The 16551-nt window shown below is 36.3% G+C and overlaps 3 protein-coding genes across 3 annotated transcripts; 1 reads left to right on the top strand and 2 right to left on the bottom strand.

Moving 5' to 3' along the window:
• Positions 1 to 1082: 1082 nt before the first annotated feature.
• Positions 1083 to 1952, bottom strand: LOC130963362 (uncharacterized). Its single transcript, XM_057889486.1, has one exon. It carries the CDS (start codon positions 1950 to 1952, stop codon positions 1083 to 1085), a length of 870 nt encoding a protein of 289 aa, XP_057745469.1.
• A 1404-nt stretch (positions 1953 to 3356) lies between these two features.
• LOC130962352 (non-specific lipid-transfer protein 1-like) lies at positions 3357 to 4784 on the top strand. The gene is made up of 2 exons (XM_057888575.1): positions 3357 to 3783; positions 4490 to 4784. Exons 1-2 carry the CDS (start codon positions 3443 to 3445, stop codon positions 4497 to 4499), a joined length of 351 nt encoding a protein of 116 aa, XP_057744558.1. The 5' UTR covers positions 3357 to 3442; the 3' UTR covers positions 4500 to 4784.
• A 2516-nt stretch (positions 4785 to 7300) lies between these two features.
• Positions 7301 to 7775, bottom strand: LOC130963361 (uncharacterized mitochondrial protein AtMg00810-like). The gene is made up of 2 exons (XM_057889485.1): positions 7674 to 7775; positions 7301 to 7561 (listed from the first exon to the last, which is right to left on the bottom strand). Exons 1-2 carry the CDS (start codon positions 7773 to 7775, stop codon positions 7301 to 7303), a joined length of 363 nt encoding a protein of 120 aa, XP_057745468.1.
• Positions 7776 to 16551: the final 8776 nt, after the last annotated feature.

Genomic DNA, 16551 nt, shown 5'->3' with positions numbered 1-16551 from the left:
ATGCTTGATTTGCTTGTGTTGAGGGATTGTTCTTATGAAATTATTGTTGAATCGATCTTAATTCTTTTGAAAAATTAGCTGTCAGGGATATATTTAATGCAAATCGAAAACTTTTGGGACAAAATTGAAACAAAATAAAACTTAGGGATATTTTTGAAACTTTTATCAAATTTTAAGAACAAAAAATATACTTTATACTATTTATAAATGATTATTTTAGTGTTTTAATTTGTATAATTAGATATTATAAAAACTAATCATGTTATATTTACATAAAAAATAACTACATATATATATATATATATTAAAATAAAAAATACATATTAAAAATAAATTAAACAAATATATATATTTATATATAAATACATAATGATTAATAAATAATTTAATAATTAATTTTTATGGTAAAAAACCCTAATAAGCCAAGGCAAGAATCATCTAACGTAAATACGTCAAAGTGAAACTCGTTTCAACAATAAGCCAAACACTATCTTAATGTAATTCGAACTAGGGTGGTTCGAACTACAATCCTTAATAAATCGAACCAGGTTGGTTCGAACTAGGGTGAGAGAAATGTTGAACGTAATTCAAACCAAGATGGTTCGAACTCAAAATCAACGTAATTCGAACTGGGGAAGTTCGAATTATGCACTCGAAATCAAACCATGTAATTCGAACCAACCTGGTTCGAATTACACTTGAAGTGGCTCCTTAGGGTTTTATGTTAGTGGTTTATGTTAGTGGTTTAGGTTAGTGGTTTATGTTACTGGTTTATGTTAGTGGTTTAAGTTAGTGGTTTAAGTTAGTGGTTTTATGTTAGTGGTTTATGTTAGTGGTTTTTTGTTGGTGGTTTATGTTAGTAGTTTATGTTAGTGGTTTTATGTTAGTGGTTCTACTTAAGCTGTTCTATGTTAGCGGTTTAGTTGTGCGGTGTATTGATTTGTTTTGCATGTGGTTCTTGTTGATGTATTTTTATGCGGTTTTACTTAGTATAATGTTTTGTTGATGATTTATCGTGTTGGTGGTGTTTGTCGTAGTTTATTAAGATGGTTCTAACAATGCGGTGCATTTCATGCGCAGCCTCAGCGATGCATCAGGAGCATGCGTCCGCAGCAGGGCATGCGACTGGATGACAGATACGTTCCGTACTTGCAGATGGCCGGTCTATACCATCCAACGGAGTGCCCTGAAACACCCTCCTGCCTCATGGCATCCAGGTCCAAAGAGGAAAAATGTGGTGGATACAGTTGTGTGCCATAACTAGAACCACCGACCGCCAATGCAGGCTCAGTCGCTCCGACCTCGTCGCCGCTGTCATCCTCAGTCATATCCGGCTCGACGTCGTCCTCCTCTGCATCACCCAACAATCCGTCTCCGACGCCAACCAGTGGAACGCCCTGTAAAGCGTTCGGCAGAATATCAAATGATCCTACCACGTCGCCTACTCCGTCATTGAGATCAACAGCAAAAGACGGGGAGGCGACAGGTTGGACCGCTGGCTCGTACACAGGGACGGACGAAGAAGCAACGGCAGGCCTGGAACTGGAACCGGCTGCCGTGGCTACAGTGGTGGTATTCCAGTTCGAACCCCCTGAGCTGGATACCACATCAACCAGCTTTGCCAACAATTCTGGTGTCCTCACCTCTGGAAACTGCCTCCGACAAAGAAACATGACTTGCAGGTCCTCATCACTACCAATCGTGAAACAATCATACTTCACGGTATCCTGCAGGACCGTGACTGGATTGCGATAGAAAAACTTCTTAACCCGCTTCGCACATTCCAGACCAAGTTTCATCAGCACAGATCTAACAAGGTCATCATAGCTTGTCGTTGGATTCACGACAATACAGAGAGGATCCTTATCTGTGAACTTCAAACCGGAACGAGTTTTCCTCTTAATGGATCCTCTGTGGTGAACCAAAACAACAAAACTCTCCTCACTAGCCATCTTACACCCTCGAATTAGGAGTTATGTAATTCGAACCAGCTTGGTTCGAATTACTTGATGCAGTATCTCTCCCTATAATTCGAACCAGCCTGGTTCGAATTATATGAAGCAGCTTCTCTCTCTGTAATTCGAACCAGCTTGGTTCGATTTACTTGAAACATCTTCTCTCTCTGTAATTCAAACTGATTTGGTTCGAATTATTAACGAATGGAGTTCGAACCGCCTTGGTTCGAATTATATAAAAATATGATTTGGCTTATTGCTAAAACGATTTTCGTTTTGGCGTATTTATGTTACATGATTCTTGACTTGGCTTATTAGAATTTTTTACCCTAATTTTTATCTATATATAATATTTTTATTATAAAAATTATTATTATATTATATATATATATATATATATATATATATATATATATATTTATATTATCCCTAACAAAATTTTTTGAATCCGTCACTATTTATAGAGAATTTACACGGTAATATATACAAATTAAATAATCCTACTAATAAATGACATGTATACCTTTTCTCTCATTAAAGCATTCCTTTCCATTCTTATTATTATTAAGAAAGAAAATTAACTTTTTAGGAGCGTATAATAATCTGAGTCATCTTTAAATATGTCTATACTAAATGTTAACAAACTTGTTGATTGATGTTTTCACTTATTTATACATGACTTTATATTTTTTACTCTACCATCGTCGTATACAAATAAATTCTTTTTTTTTCAGATGAATTTAAATATATAAAATTTATCCAACCTATCTACAAGTAGGGGTAGGTTTGCATGTATTATGTCGGTCGAATTTTGTTAGACTCAAAACCTAATTCTAATAATATTTTATAAAATTAATTTTAAACTAATTTAAAATAAATCGAAATAAACAAGTTGATCCGACATATAAAAAATGTATACAATTTTAGATCTTTAAAAATAAAAAATTTAATAAATATTATATAATATTTGTATTAAAACAAATTATTTTAAAATAAAAATAACATTATACACTATAAAAATATTAATTAATTAAAATATAAAAATAAAATATTTTATTATTAAATTTATATACAATATATTTTTTGCTGAGTTAAATATACTAAAAACCTAATCCAGCTTCAACTGAAAATAACATCGAATAGAAATAATAAATCTAAATATCGTTATGGGCAGAGCTGAATCTTACATACCCCTTCCTACAGGCAAGGTCACAATCTTATATTAACCAAGAATAGTGCAGGAACCATAGAGCATTAAATTGAGCACAACTACCACTTAACAAACTCATGTCGGTCCACTCTTCATTACTTTTCCATTCATGCTAACACCTATAGCAATAATAATAAATTAATAATACAGCATTATCCTTTCACTCTTCAATCTTCTATATAAACCCATCACCTTACACCACTTGTACTCACCAAATTGCAAGAAATCAAAAAGCAAAATCAATTCCTTTTGCAAATTTATATAGTAGAATACTCTTATGGCTAGCCTCAAGGTTGCATGTGTGGTTACTTTGGTGTGCATGGCCTTGGTGGGTGCACCAATGGTCCAGGCCATAACATGTGGTCAAGTGGTTAGTGCACTATCACCATGCATACCGTACCTACGAATGGGTGGAGCTCCTTCAGCAGGATGTTGTAATGGGGTTAGGACCCTTAACAAGGCTGCTGCCACTACTGCCGACCGCAAGACTGCCTGTGTCTGTCTAAAAAATGCGGCCGGCAATATTGGTGGCATCAGCCCTACCTATTCTCAGTCACTTCCTGGCAAATGTGGGGTTAACCTCCCTTATAAGTTCAGCACCTCCACCAATTGTAACACGTAAGTTATTATCAAACTCATAATATTCACTATTAAAACTGTTATTTTTACGTACATCAAAATTAATTATTATATATTTGTATATAAATATATATAATTTAATTTATTTTTAATATGATTAATTTATCAGGTCTAAAATCATAGTTCAATTGACTAAAAGTGTGCATAAATTGAAAAAAGGAAAAAAATTAAAAAAAATTTGCAATTATGAAAGAGAAAAGTGATCGTCTATATAATTAACTTTTAGAAAGAATATCAAGAGGCATTCATAGTTACAAATTAAAAGTAACAAATTATTATCTATGATGCATTTAATTTTTCTTACTTAATTTTGGATATCTATACTAATTAGGATTTAGTTAAATTATGTTTTTAGGACACATATTAAAACTATTAATAAAAAAATATAAAAAATACACGGTTCAAGTTTCTTATACACTATTGCATTTTTTATTACAATAAAAAGTTTAAAATCTTTTAGAAATAATAATTTTGATACGTGTCTTTAAGATAATTGTTAACTAAATTTTATTAATTATTGGTTAATTATTAATCATTATTTTTTGTTATCTCATTACAATGACTAGTTCATCTTACTTATTGCATTGCGAACTTACTTTGACTTTTTTATGAGCATATAGAAGCACATATATACGTACCTAACATCATTAATTTCTTAATTTGTTGTTTTGTTTCAATATGACAGCATCAATTAAGATATGAAAAGATGTGTTAGAGAGGAAGCGGATACCACACAGCCACTTCCTACTTTGGAGATTATGACACACTTCAGTTTCCGTTGCATTATTAATTAATTATTTACTAAGAATAAAGGGATATGATGGCCACTAGGACCTCCACTTAGGCGAGTTCCTCATGTATTAGCGTGTCCCATTGTTTTTTTTATTTAATTCGCTCTCCTTCTTGGTGGTTTGATCAGTTGGTTGTTGAATGTATTAATCGCTTATTTTATATATAGTAATTACTCCACTTTGTTTTTAGATTCTATTTCGTTGCTATATATATAAACTCTCCAATAAATTAAAGTGACAAATAAATCTTTAAATATTTATATTTCAGTCAGATTAATTTCTAAAAAAAATTATTAATAAATTTTTTTAGAATAATAAATATAAATAAATTAGTTTAAATTAAGATCTTTTAATTATAAGAGACTAATTTAAAAATAATGTATCTATATTTATTATTTTAAAAGATTTTATCGATAAATTTTTTTAAAAAAATTAATTTATCCAAAATATAAATTCTCAAAAATTTATTTTTCATTTTATTCTAAATTCTATCTCGCAAGTTACACTTAACCTTCAACATTATTTGATTTTCAATGTTTTTCACAAAACTTAATGTCACCTCTTGAAATAGTCAACATATAATAATTCATATTCATCTATTAAACACATATATAAAACTACAAAAAAAATGTCAACATTATATAGATGAGGATAAGAGTAAGACGACCCATCACCACCTAGATACATCGTCTCCCGAGCGAGAGGTCGATGAGGATAATAATGGGTTATTTATAGAAAAAAACAAAATTCTTTATCTTACGGATGGCTAGATTATTCGTAAATTTAAATTACAAAATTATTAATACTATTACCTATAGTTCAGGCAGTATAATTAATTATTTTTTTTAATATTCTATTTAATTTTTAGCGACGGTCAAAACGTTGCTAATATTTTTTTATTTATGGACAGTGTCAAAGTTTTGGTAGAAACATCAAATTTTAAATTTTGACTCGCCTAATTTTACTAAAAACCAAACTAGCTGGTAAAAGTGGTTACCAATGCCTCAGCCGCCAAGAATAGTTAAATTTTTTGTAGTGATAAAAAAATAATATTCATAATTAGATGAGTTAATTTATGTATATCATTGCTCCAAATTAGCAAATCTTTTAATTTTCTTAGCCTTGAGAGTAGAAACAATTTGAAGTTTAGTGGACAATGAGAGGAAAACATCTTTTTTAATCATTATATAGCATTATTAGTTGATTGGCAACCGAAGAAGTGGAACTATAAAAAAAATGATTACCTTGGACATTAAATGATTGAATACATGTATTAGAATATCATACATTAAATATAATATTAACCAACAAAAAAAAACATGATAATAAATATATTTACATGCATAAATTCAGATATGCATGACATCAGTTACAAAATCGTGGAATTTATAATTTCATGAAAATGTGAGACATCAGCCACATTATTCTTAGAGGGAATTAAAGGATTTTAGTATTTTAAAGAATTCATAATATAAAACCAAACTAATGTTTTTATAATAGAAATTATATTAAAATTAAATTCTAATAAAATATTACATACTAGTTGATAAATATATCCTTAAAACAGTTGTTAATAACAAAAAGATTTAATTACTCTTGTTAGTTCTTTAGTTTTGTAAAATTTTTAATTAGATTTTTGTATTTTTTTTTAATTGAGTTCTTGTACTAATTTTTTTTTAATTGGATCCTTACATTTTTTTTTCTTTTATTTAAGTTTCTATGCCAATTTTTTTTAGTTGAGTCCCTATAAAATTAAGTCAATTATTGCCAAAAAGAATCTAATTGAAAAAAAATTAATACAGAGACCCAATTAAAAGAAAAAAAAGTATAAAAATCTAATTAAAAATTTCGCTAAACTATAGAGACCAACAGAGTAATTAAACCTAACAAAAACTCACAACACATATAATGTGACCTCCCTATTATTACAAGTGTAGATTTGTAAAACAGTAATTGTTAGGTAGGAAGTTTTGTAATAATTATTGTCCTTATATTTTCCCTAATTTCTGGTATGTTCTATCACTGTAGTAACTACCCTCTACGGCTTCCTAAATCTCAACCTAGCCGACAAATCTATGCAGCTCCATAATTGTAAAATAGACATTTTATTGAAACATAAACAAACATGGGGCCGCAATTTATTAATGTTTTAGATAAGAATTTAATAAGTTGCTTTACATATATACATGGCTAGGCTTTTTTCTCTTAAATAAGGTTTAAAGATTTTATATATTTTTTTCTTAATATAACTATCACTTTATATTTTAACTTTGTTAGAAACAAGAGACTCAGAGAATAATCTAAAAAATGTATTATTCAATGTGATGAAAAGTATAATATACAAGGGGTATATATAGGTATCAGAGGAATTAAAGTAATAAAAATATAGAATCCTACAATTAATATACAGATATGCTATATAAATATAAACGATACTAACTAATCTAAAATGATTCTAATGATTCTCTAATATATCTCTAACATCCCCCTCAAACTTAAGTGGGAGCTAAGGATACCATCTTGAGTTTGGATAACAAAGTCCGGAAACGAGTCAGGTGATGAGCTTTTGTGAAGATATCAGCAGTCTAATCCAGTGTTCCAACAGCAATGAGACGAACAGCATCAATAAGGATACGTTGCCGAACAAAGTGACAATCAATCTCAATGTGTTTGGTGCGTTCATGAAAGACATCATTATGGGCAATCTAAATAGCCCTGCGGTTGTCACAAAAAACATCAATAGGGGACGACTGAGGAGCACCCAAATTTTCGAAAAGCCAACGAATCGATATAACCTCAACAGTAGTGTTAGCGAGGGCACGGTACTCAGCTTCTGTGCTCGATCTAGCAGTGAACGTTTGCTTCTTAGCACGCCAAGAAATGAGAGCATCGCTAAGAAACAAACAGTAACCAATAGTAGAACGACGATCAGTGGGATCACCAGCCCAATCAGCATTGGAGTATGCCTGAAGGGACAAAGAGGAATGGACAGAAAAATAAAGGCCATGAAATATAGTGCCTTTGATGTAGCGAAAAATGCAAAGAACTGTTGTATAGTGAGTAGTACGAGGAGCTGACAAGAACTGGATAGGCGATGTCTGGTCGGGTGATAGTTAAGTAGACGAGTCCTCCAACTAGCTGTCGATAGAGAGTATGATTATCCAATACAGTGCCATCCATAGGAGTAAATCGAACATTAGGCTCAAGAGGAGTAGACTCAGTGTGACTATTTGTAATTCCGGCTCAAGCAAGAAGATCTGAAGCATATTTAGCTTGAGAGAGATAGATGCCATCATCGATGGATATGACTTCTAGACCAAAAAAATAGCTGAGAGAACCAAGATCTTTCATCTCAAAAGTTCGCTGAAGGGACGCCTTAAGATCAGAGATACCATCAGTGTCATCTCTAGTAATGATCATGTCATCAACATACAGAAGTAGAAGAACAATTCCAGGATCACTTTTACGAATAAAGAGAGCATTCTCATGAGGACTGCAAGTGAAACCAAGACCGCATATGGTAGTGCTGAACTTGTCGAACCATTCACGAGGAGCTTGCTTAAACCCATAGAGTGCCTTGCGAAGGAGACAAACTTTTCCAGAAGGACAAGGATAACCCAGAGGGGGTTTCATATAGACCTGTTGTTTCAAATCTCCATTAAAAAAAAGCATTTTTCACATCCATCTGACTGAGAGACTATTTTTTACCGCAGCAATGGCAAGAAGAGCTCGAACAGATGTGAGACGAGCAATAGGAGCAAAAGTCTCTTCATAGTCAATACCATATCCTTGCGTACAACCCTGAGCAACCAGTCGTGCCTTATAACGGTCAATAAAACCATCAGAGTGAGTCTTAATCTTGTATACCCATCTGCTTCCCACAACTTCTTGATTAGAAGGAGAATCAACCAAGTCCCAAGTGTGTACTTTTTCAAGTGCCTGTATTTCTTCCTGCATTGCTTGTTGCCAATTTGGATTTGTGGAGGCTTCTCTGAATGACTTAGGTTCATGTTGATGAAGAATAGTAGAAAAACAATGATAATCAAGAAGATGAGGAGGTGGATTTCTCACCCTGGAACAACGAGTGGAAGGAGGAGGCATGACGGTAGGAGGAGGAGCGTCGTCTGGTCTGGAATCATCGGGAGATGGAGAAGGCGAAAGAACAGGAGGCTGTGGAGGGTGACTTGAGATAGAACCTGTAGAATCATCACTAGGAAAAAGATCAACATTAGGGTTAGTGAAAAAAGGTGACTGAGTAGGAGGAATAGACTCAAAGGACGTGAATCGAGAAAACATGTGATGCTCCCAGAAGACAACATGACGAGATATACGAATACGCTTAGAGAGAGGATCCCAACAACGATAACCCTTGTGTTCAGTGCCATAACCAAGAAAACAACACAAACGAGCCCGAGGTTCGAGTTTACTATGTTCATGAGGCTGAAGAAGAACAAAACAGACACAACCAAAAACTCGAAGAGAACTATAATCTGGGGAGGTACGATAAAGACGCTCAAAGGGAGTAACATTACCAAGAACAAAAGAAGGGAGTCTATTGATAACATGAACAGCAGTAAGAACAGCTTCACCCCAAGTACGCTCAGGACATGAAGAAGAAAGAAGCATTACACGAACAGAGTCAAGAATGTGACGGTGTTTGCGTTCAGCTCGGCCATTTTGTTGAGATGTACCAGGACAAGAAAACTCAGACAAGGTACCTTGTTCTGCAAGAAAGGTTAAGAGTTTGGAATCACGGTATTCCAGAGCATTATCGCGGCGAAAAACCTTAATGACCTTGGAAAACAGAGTTTTAATCATAGTGGCAAAGTTAATATAAATCTGAGGTAACTTATGGCGATTGGTCATCAAATAAACCCAAGTAAAGCGTGAGTAATCATCAATGAAAACGACAAAATATCGAGCTCCTCTCATAGAAGCAGTGGGAGCGGGACCCCAAACATCAGAGTGGATAAGATCAAAAGGAGAGCAAGCAAGAGAGGAATTATTATGAAAAGATAAAGCAGGTTGTTTAACAGTTTGACAAGAAATGCAATCAAAAGACTCATGATTAACCTGACCCAAAACACCCGGAGACACAAGAGGATGCATCTTTCCCAAGGAGGTGTGAGCAAGACGTTGATGCCATAAGTGAAGAGTAGAAGGAGAAGAAGCAGCACAGAGATTTGGTACAGGAGGAATATGAAGATTCTCGAGTTCAAACAACCTTCCAACCTTACGTCCAGTCCCGATAATTTTTTCCGTCCGACGATCCTGTACATGACAACCAGAAATGGAAAAAGTGACATCAAAACCGAGATCAACAAGTGACCAACAGAAATAAGATTAAAGTTCAACTTGGGAATATAATAAGCATCATGAAGATTAAGAGCTGGCTGGGAAATAGAACCCTTATGTGTTGCGTGCAAGAGCGAACCATTAGCAGTATTGACAGAAGGTGCATTTGTAGTGGTAGACAAAGACGAGAAGAGATGACGCAAAGGTGACATGTGATTAAAGCAGCCAGAATCAAAGTACCATGTAGAATTACCTAGAGGAGTCGAAAAAGCAACAGGAGTATTACCAGAAGAAGAGAGAAGTTGCTTAAGAAGAGATGCAATATCAGAGAGAGATACAGGAGACGGGTTGAGAGGAGCAAAGGTGGTAGATTCAATAGCAGCAACAGTAGAAGCAGACACATTTCTGGAGAAATTGGGATGGGAAGCATGCCTGAGGTGATCAGGACGTGGTGGGCGAGTAGGATAGGCAGTAATCAAATGTCCCAAGAGCTTACAATAATGGCAGACCAACTGTGAACAATGGTAGCTAATGTGACTTTTCTGGTGGCATGTGCGACATTCAACAGAAGGACAGGCTGAGAAGAGGTGCCCGAAACGATTACAATTTTGACAGAATGTACCCTTTCTGTCAGTGGCAGCAAAAGCATTTGACTTTTCCATAATAGTAGGCAGAGATCAAAGAGAGGAGAGAAAACAGCAATTTCGGAGCAGAAAATGAGAAAACGGAGTGCAGAATCGAAAAGAGCTCACCAAAAAACCTTAGGAAGGGTCCCGCCTGTCTGCCACGTCAGCGCCACATCAGCAGTGATGTTAGTGCCACGTCAGCAATATGACGACACGTGGCAGCACCTGAGAGGCGGAAGAAGACACGCTGGCAACGATGTGGCACGCGGGTCAACTGGCGGGTCGGGTCGGGTCAAGAGCGGGTGCGCGGGTCGCAGGGGAAGCTGCCATCGTGACACGTGGAAGCTCCAGTATCGTGCGCGATCAGCTGCAAGATCCAACGGCCACTGAAGCACCTGGGATGAGGAACAATGGAGGTGGGCAGGGAGTTTCCGGCGGCGCGTCCGGCGGCTTCAGGCGACGATTCCAGCGGCGTTGGAATCCTGACAGAGAGACGAACACAATGATGGCAGAGGTGACGAACCAAAGCGTCGGAAACAGGACGAAAAATTAGAGCAAAGAAGCACTGTCGGAAGAGAAAAAAAGGATGCTATGAACAAATGTTCACTGGAAAAAAAAAACTTTTTGGCTCTTGATACCATGTTAGAAACAAGAGACTGAGAGAATAATCTGAAGAGTGTATTATTCAGTGTGATGAAAAGTACAATATACAAGGGGTATATATAGGTGCCAGAGGAATTAAAGTAATAAAAGCATAGAATGCTACAATTAATATACAGATATGTTATATAAATATAAACGATATTAACTGATCTAAAATGATTCTAATGATTCTTTAATATTATTTTAATTCTTAATGATGGAATTAAATTTTAATTTAATTTTTATTATTTTAATCATCTTATTTTAGTTTTAAAAAGTTTAAACAAATTTAATGTTGTCCTACTTTTAGATTTGATATAAATAATTAATAAAACAGATAACGTGAACTTTAACATTTAATTTTGAGTTAAGTCACATCTTCTTATTTTTAGTTAGAAAAATATTGTCAAAATCTTTTTGTAACTTTTTCTCTTTTTATTTTCTTTTTCGTATAAAATCTCAAACCATATCAATCAATCATCAATGCTTTAAAATTAAAAAAATATATATTTATATTAGTAATTATTGAAAAATCAATTTTTACGTATTGAAATTGAATGCTATTATATTTTAATATATTAATTATTTATATCATATTTAATAGTAAAATAACATTAAATTTATTTAAAATTTTTAAAATTAAAATAAAATATTTAAAACATTAAAGAGTAAATTAAATTTAACCTAAAATTATCGTCCAAAATAATAGTTTACCTAAAAAGAAAATATTTTTCTCTCTTATCTCAATCAATTACGCACGATGAGAGCAACACCAAGTCACTGACAACCACCTAACTAACAGTTAAAAACCTTTAATTTTAATTAAAAGATTAATGACATTTTAAAGATTTTTATTATATTTTTTTCCGATAAGATTTTTATTCGGGTTATCATAGTTTTGTTATGATTTTGTACTACAGGGCTCAAAGCCCAAAATATATACAAGATAGTGAAGATACTAGACACTAACCCAAAACAAATGGGAAAAGTGACATTAGCAAAATAAACATTACTAGACAAAAACAAAATGAAACAAATCCAGATACACAATTTAACTTGTGACAAAAACCTATAGAGTGGAATAATGTCCAAAAAAAGATAAACAACAACAATAACAACAGAGTGGCATGTGTGTGATTATTGATATATTTAGTAATTTATTCTCTCTATGTATCAATGAAATAGTTGCAAGTCTAGTTAATTATTTGCGTTTCTTCATTATTGTGATAATGTGAGGGATGTATTGTTCCCAGGGACCGTTGTCTTTCATGTTAATAGAGAAGTACCGAGTTGGGTTTTTATTCATTATTTAGATGTCACACTAGATGTTTGTTTCATCACAGCACCATTGACACCACAAGAGAATGACGATGGATAATTATATAGACCCATAGTAAACTGGATTTTTTATTTAAATAAATAAAATAAAAATAATAATTATTAAAATAAATAATTTTAGAAATAATTATCGTTATGTATTTTCTAGTCATATTTCGTTTACACTGTAGACAAGATAATATAAAATTTTATGTATCTTGTTTACAGTCTAAATGAGATATGACAAGTCAGCTGTAATGTGTCTATCTCGTTTATACTATAAACGAGATACATGAAATGTTCATCTCGTTTACAGTGTAAACGAAATATATAGAAGACAATTACAGCAGTTATAAAAGGATGTGTAACTCTTGGTATTCTTTACAAACTTTTTCTATCCTTTATGTGTCTCATATTTCTCACAAATACAAGGTATTACTGGCCAGTAATATTTCATATATTGTTGTGCTTGTGTATCCCAATTGTTGTATGAGAAATGGCGACAACGGGGTGACATTTGAGTGTAAGGATCCGATATTGTTTCGCACTCAGCGTGTGGAGACGTTGTCGGATTTGAAGAAATTGATATTGAGCAAGCTCGGTAGTACACAAGCGAGGGAAATCGGAAGGGTGGCGTATAGGTTGCTGGCACCCATGGGTAACGGAGTCTTCCGGTTTCGACTCTTCTGACTTCTTGGGGACGAGCATGTGCGACTAATGTTCGACATCCGTGGGAGGATCATGGTGGAGCAGGTAATGGGGCTTTCAGCAGAGGTGGGACACAGTGGGGTGGGAGTTCCGTACACTCGACCTATGTACAGGACGACCGACCATTCGCACCACCGCCTATTCATGTCGCCATTCCAGTGGATGAGGCAGAGGTGGGCGAGGAGGAGTCGGACGAGGATTATGTGGCGGACAGTGCGGATAGCAACTTGTCCGACAGTGGGGAGGAGGATGAGTGTGTTCTGGAGACACCTGTGCAGACTGTGGCGCGCCATGTCCTGCCTCAACCTCTCCCGATTCTAGCGCTTTCGACAGTTCCATCTCACTATCACACTCTGGATCTGAATGCCATGCACGAGAGGACTCCGTTTTTGGACACGGGAGAAGAGGATTACAACCTAGACGGCGGTGTAGAGTTTCGGGTCAGCCACAAGTTTAGAAGCCGAGAGGCAGTGCTTCAGGGTGTGAAGAACTACAGTATTCGGAGGAGTGCGGAGTACCGGGTGATCGAATCGGACCGGTTAAAGTACCATGTGCAGTGCCGTCAAGTTGAGAATGAGTGTCAATGGAGTCTCCGTTGACCCTTCGGCAGAACCTCGAATACTGGTAAGCTTAAATTTACTTGCGCTTTTCATTACTTCTGTACGATATATTCAGTAGGTGCACCAGGTTGTTGGACTTGTCTGTCAATAGATACCCTCCGATCAGTACATAATATAGTACCGGGGATACTGTCGGAGGGTCTCCGGATCGTCGGTCGGGGGCATCTGGCGGATACGATCACGCAACCACACTAGCTTCAGCGTGAAGGACTCCTTCCTCTACGCGGCCTGTGGTGCAACCAATGGAGGATTGGCACCAACCAGCTGCTCCACCATGGCCCACGTCTCTGTGCCGTACCATCTACCGAAGTCACGAAGGCACCCCAACGGGATTTCCGTGTACGCGTAGGCCTAGTTGGTACGCCACGTCTTGCAGGGTGATAGTGACCTCACTGCACGAAAGATGAAACGTGTGAGTCTCCGAACGCGATCGCTCCACGAGTGCTGAAATCAGAGAATTGTCAAAAGTGAAGTCCCTGAGAGGCACCGTGTGCCGAATCTGGCCTCAGCCAGATACGGGACATTGGCGTTCGGTGGAGGAAGGGTATGGCTGACTTGCTGGGCCAATAGAAGGCGAGGCCTTTGCGGAATAAAAAAAATTAACTTATAAAGAGATAATCATAAATTTTTGTAGTCTATTTAAGAACATAGAGGTACTTCTACTTAAGAATATACTTCCATGTTTCTAGTCTACACATGTCTCTAAATTACATATGTCGGTAAGCAAATCCTAATTAAGTCATAACAATTTTACAGAAGCAAATACAGTTCTAAATTCATCATACAGTCCAATCCCTAAAGCATTTGACTCACTGCTTGTCACTACAGGACTACCCTAACAATGTCCACATACTTAGATTAACCGAACAAAACGCAACTAACCTCGAAGTCGGCTGCCCTTTATGGCGTAATGCGACGTCTCGTTCAGTTTGTTGATGTCCCCGTCATTCTCCGCCTAGCGTGCCATCACCGTATCAGTCTCAAATGTGGTAGGAAAGGGTAAAAAGAGAGGAGAAAGAGGTTGACCAAGTCAAAATGGGACCTAGAGTCACGCTGTAAATGACTTATACTTATAGGCGCATGATGAGCGGATAATTTGTATGCTTTTTGGCATTGTTTTTAGTATGTTTTTAGTATCCTTTAGTTAGTTTTTAGTATATTTTTATTAGTTTTTAGTTAAAATTCACTTTTCTGGACTTTACTATGAGTTTGTGTATTTTTCTGTGATTTCAGGTATTTTCTGGCTGAAATTGAGGGATTTGAGCAAAAATCTGATCCAGAGACTCAAAAGGACTGCAGATGCTGTTGGATTCTGACCTCCCTGCACTCGAAGTGAATTTTCTGGAGCTACAGAAGCCCAATTGGCGCGCTCTCAACGGCGTTGGAAAGTAGACATCCTGGGCTTTCCAGCAATATATAATAGTCCATACTTTGCCCAAGATTTGATGGCCCAAACCGGCGTTCAAAGTCACCTCAAGAAATTCCAGCGTTAAACGCCGGAACTGGCACCTAATTGGGAGTTAAATGCCCAAACTGGCACTAAAGCTGGCGTTTAACTCCAAGAGGAGTCTCTACACGAAATTGCTTCATTGCTCAGCCCAAGCACACACCAAGTGGGCCCGGAAGTGGATTTTTATGTCATTTACTCATCTATGTACTAGTTTTCTATAAGTAGGACCTTTTACTATTGTATTAGGAGACTTTTGGTAGCTATCTTTGTTTTATGCTATCTTAGAGAGGCTGGCCATTCGGCCATGCCTAGACCTTGTTCTTATGTATTTTCAACGGTGGAGTTTCTACACACCATAGATTAAGGTGTGGAGCTCTGCTGTACCTCGAGTATTAATGCAAATTACTATTGTTCTTCCATTCAATTCCGCTTGTTCTTTGTCCAAGATATCACTTGTTCTTCAACATGATGAAGGTGATGATTGACGCCCATCACCATTCTCACCCATGAACAAGGTGACTGACAACCATTCTTGTTCTACAAGCATATGAGGCTTAGTGAATATCTCTTGGATTCCTGATTGCACGATGCATGGTTGATCGCCTGACAACCGAGTGCTCGCCTGACAAACGAGCCAACCATTCCGTGAGATCAGAGTCTTCGTGGTAAAGGCAGGACTTGATGGCAGCATTCAAGAGAATCCGGAAGGTCTAACCTTGTCTGTGGTATTCTGAGTAGGATTCAATGACTGAATGACTGTGACGTGCTTCAAACCTGTAACCTACTGGGCGTTAGTGACAGACGCAAAAGAGTGATTCTATTCCGGTAGGGGAGGGAACCAAACCGGTGATTGGAAGTACTGTGACAGAGTGCGTGCATTAGCTTTCACTGCGCGGATGGGAGGTAGCTGCTGACAACAGTGAAACCCTACACGAGCTTGCCATGGAAAGGAGTAAGAAGGATTGGATGAAGGCAGTAGGAAAGCAGAGAGACGGAAGGGAAGGCATCTTCATACGCTTGTCTGAAGCTCTTACACCCATGATATACATAAGTATCACTATCTTTATCTTTTATATTATTTTCGTTCATCATCATATACATTTGAGTTTGCCTGACTAAGATTTACAAGATGACCATAGCTTGCTTCAATGCTAACAATCTCCGTGGGATCGACCCTTACTCACGTAAGGTATTACTTGGACGACCCAGTGCACTTGCTGGTTAGTTGTGCGAAGTTGTATTGTTCACAATTTCGCGCACCAAGTTTTTGGCGCCGTTGCCGGGGATTGTTCAAGTTT

The sequence above is a fragment of the Arachis stenosperma genome, chromosome 2, assembly GCF_014773155.1.
Source record: "Arachis stenosperma cultivar V10309 chromosome 2, arast.V10309.gnm1.PFL2, whole genome shotgun sequence".
Classification (NCBI taxonomy): domain Eukaryota; kingdom Viridiplantae; phylum Streptophyta; class Magnoliopsida; order Fabales; family Fabaceae; genus Arachis; species Arachis stenosperma.
This window is presented reverse-complemented; position numbering and strand designations above follow the sequence as displayed.

Excerpts from the sequence above, each read along its gene's own strand:
- LOC130962352 (XM_057888575.1), top strand. The coding sequence starts at position 3,443 with ATGGCTAGCCTCAAGGTTGCATGTGTGGTTACTTTGGTGTGCATGGCC.
- LOC130963361 (XM_057889485.1), bottom strand. The coding sequence starts at position 7,775 with ATGGATGGCACTGTATTGGATAATCATACTCTCTATCGACAGCTAGTT. Across the intron at positions 7,562-7,673 it reads ACATCGCCTATCCAGTTCTT|GCATACTCCAATGCTGATTG; the intron begins GTCAGCTCCTCG and ends TTGTCCCTTCAG.
- LOC130963362 (XM_057889486.1), bottom strand. The coding sequence starts at position 1,952 with ATGGCTAGTGAGGAGAGTTTTGTTGTTTTGGTTCACCACAGAGGATCC.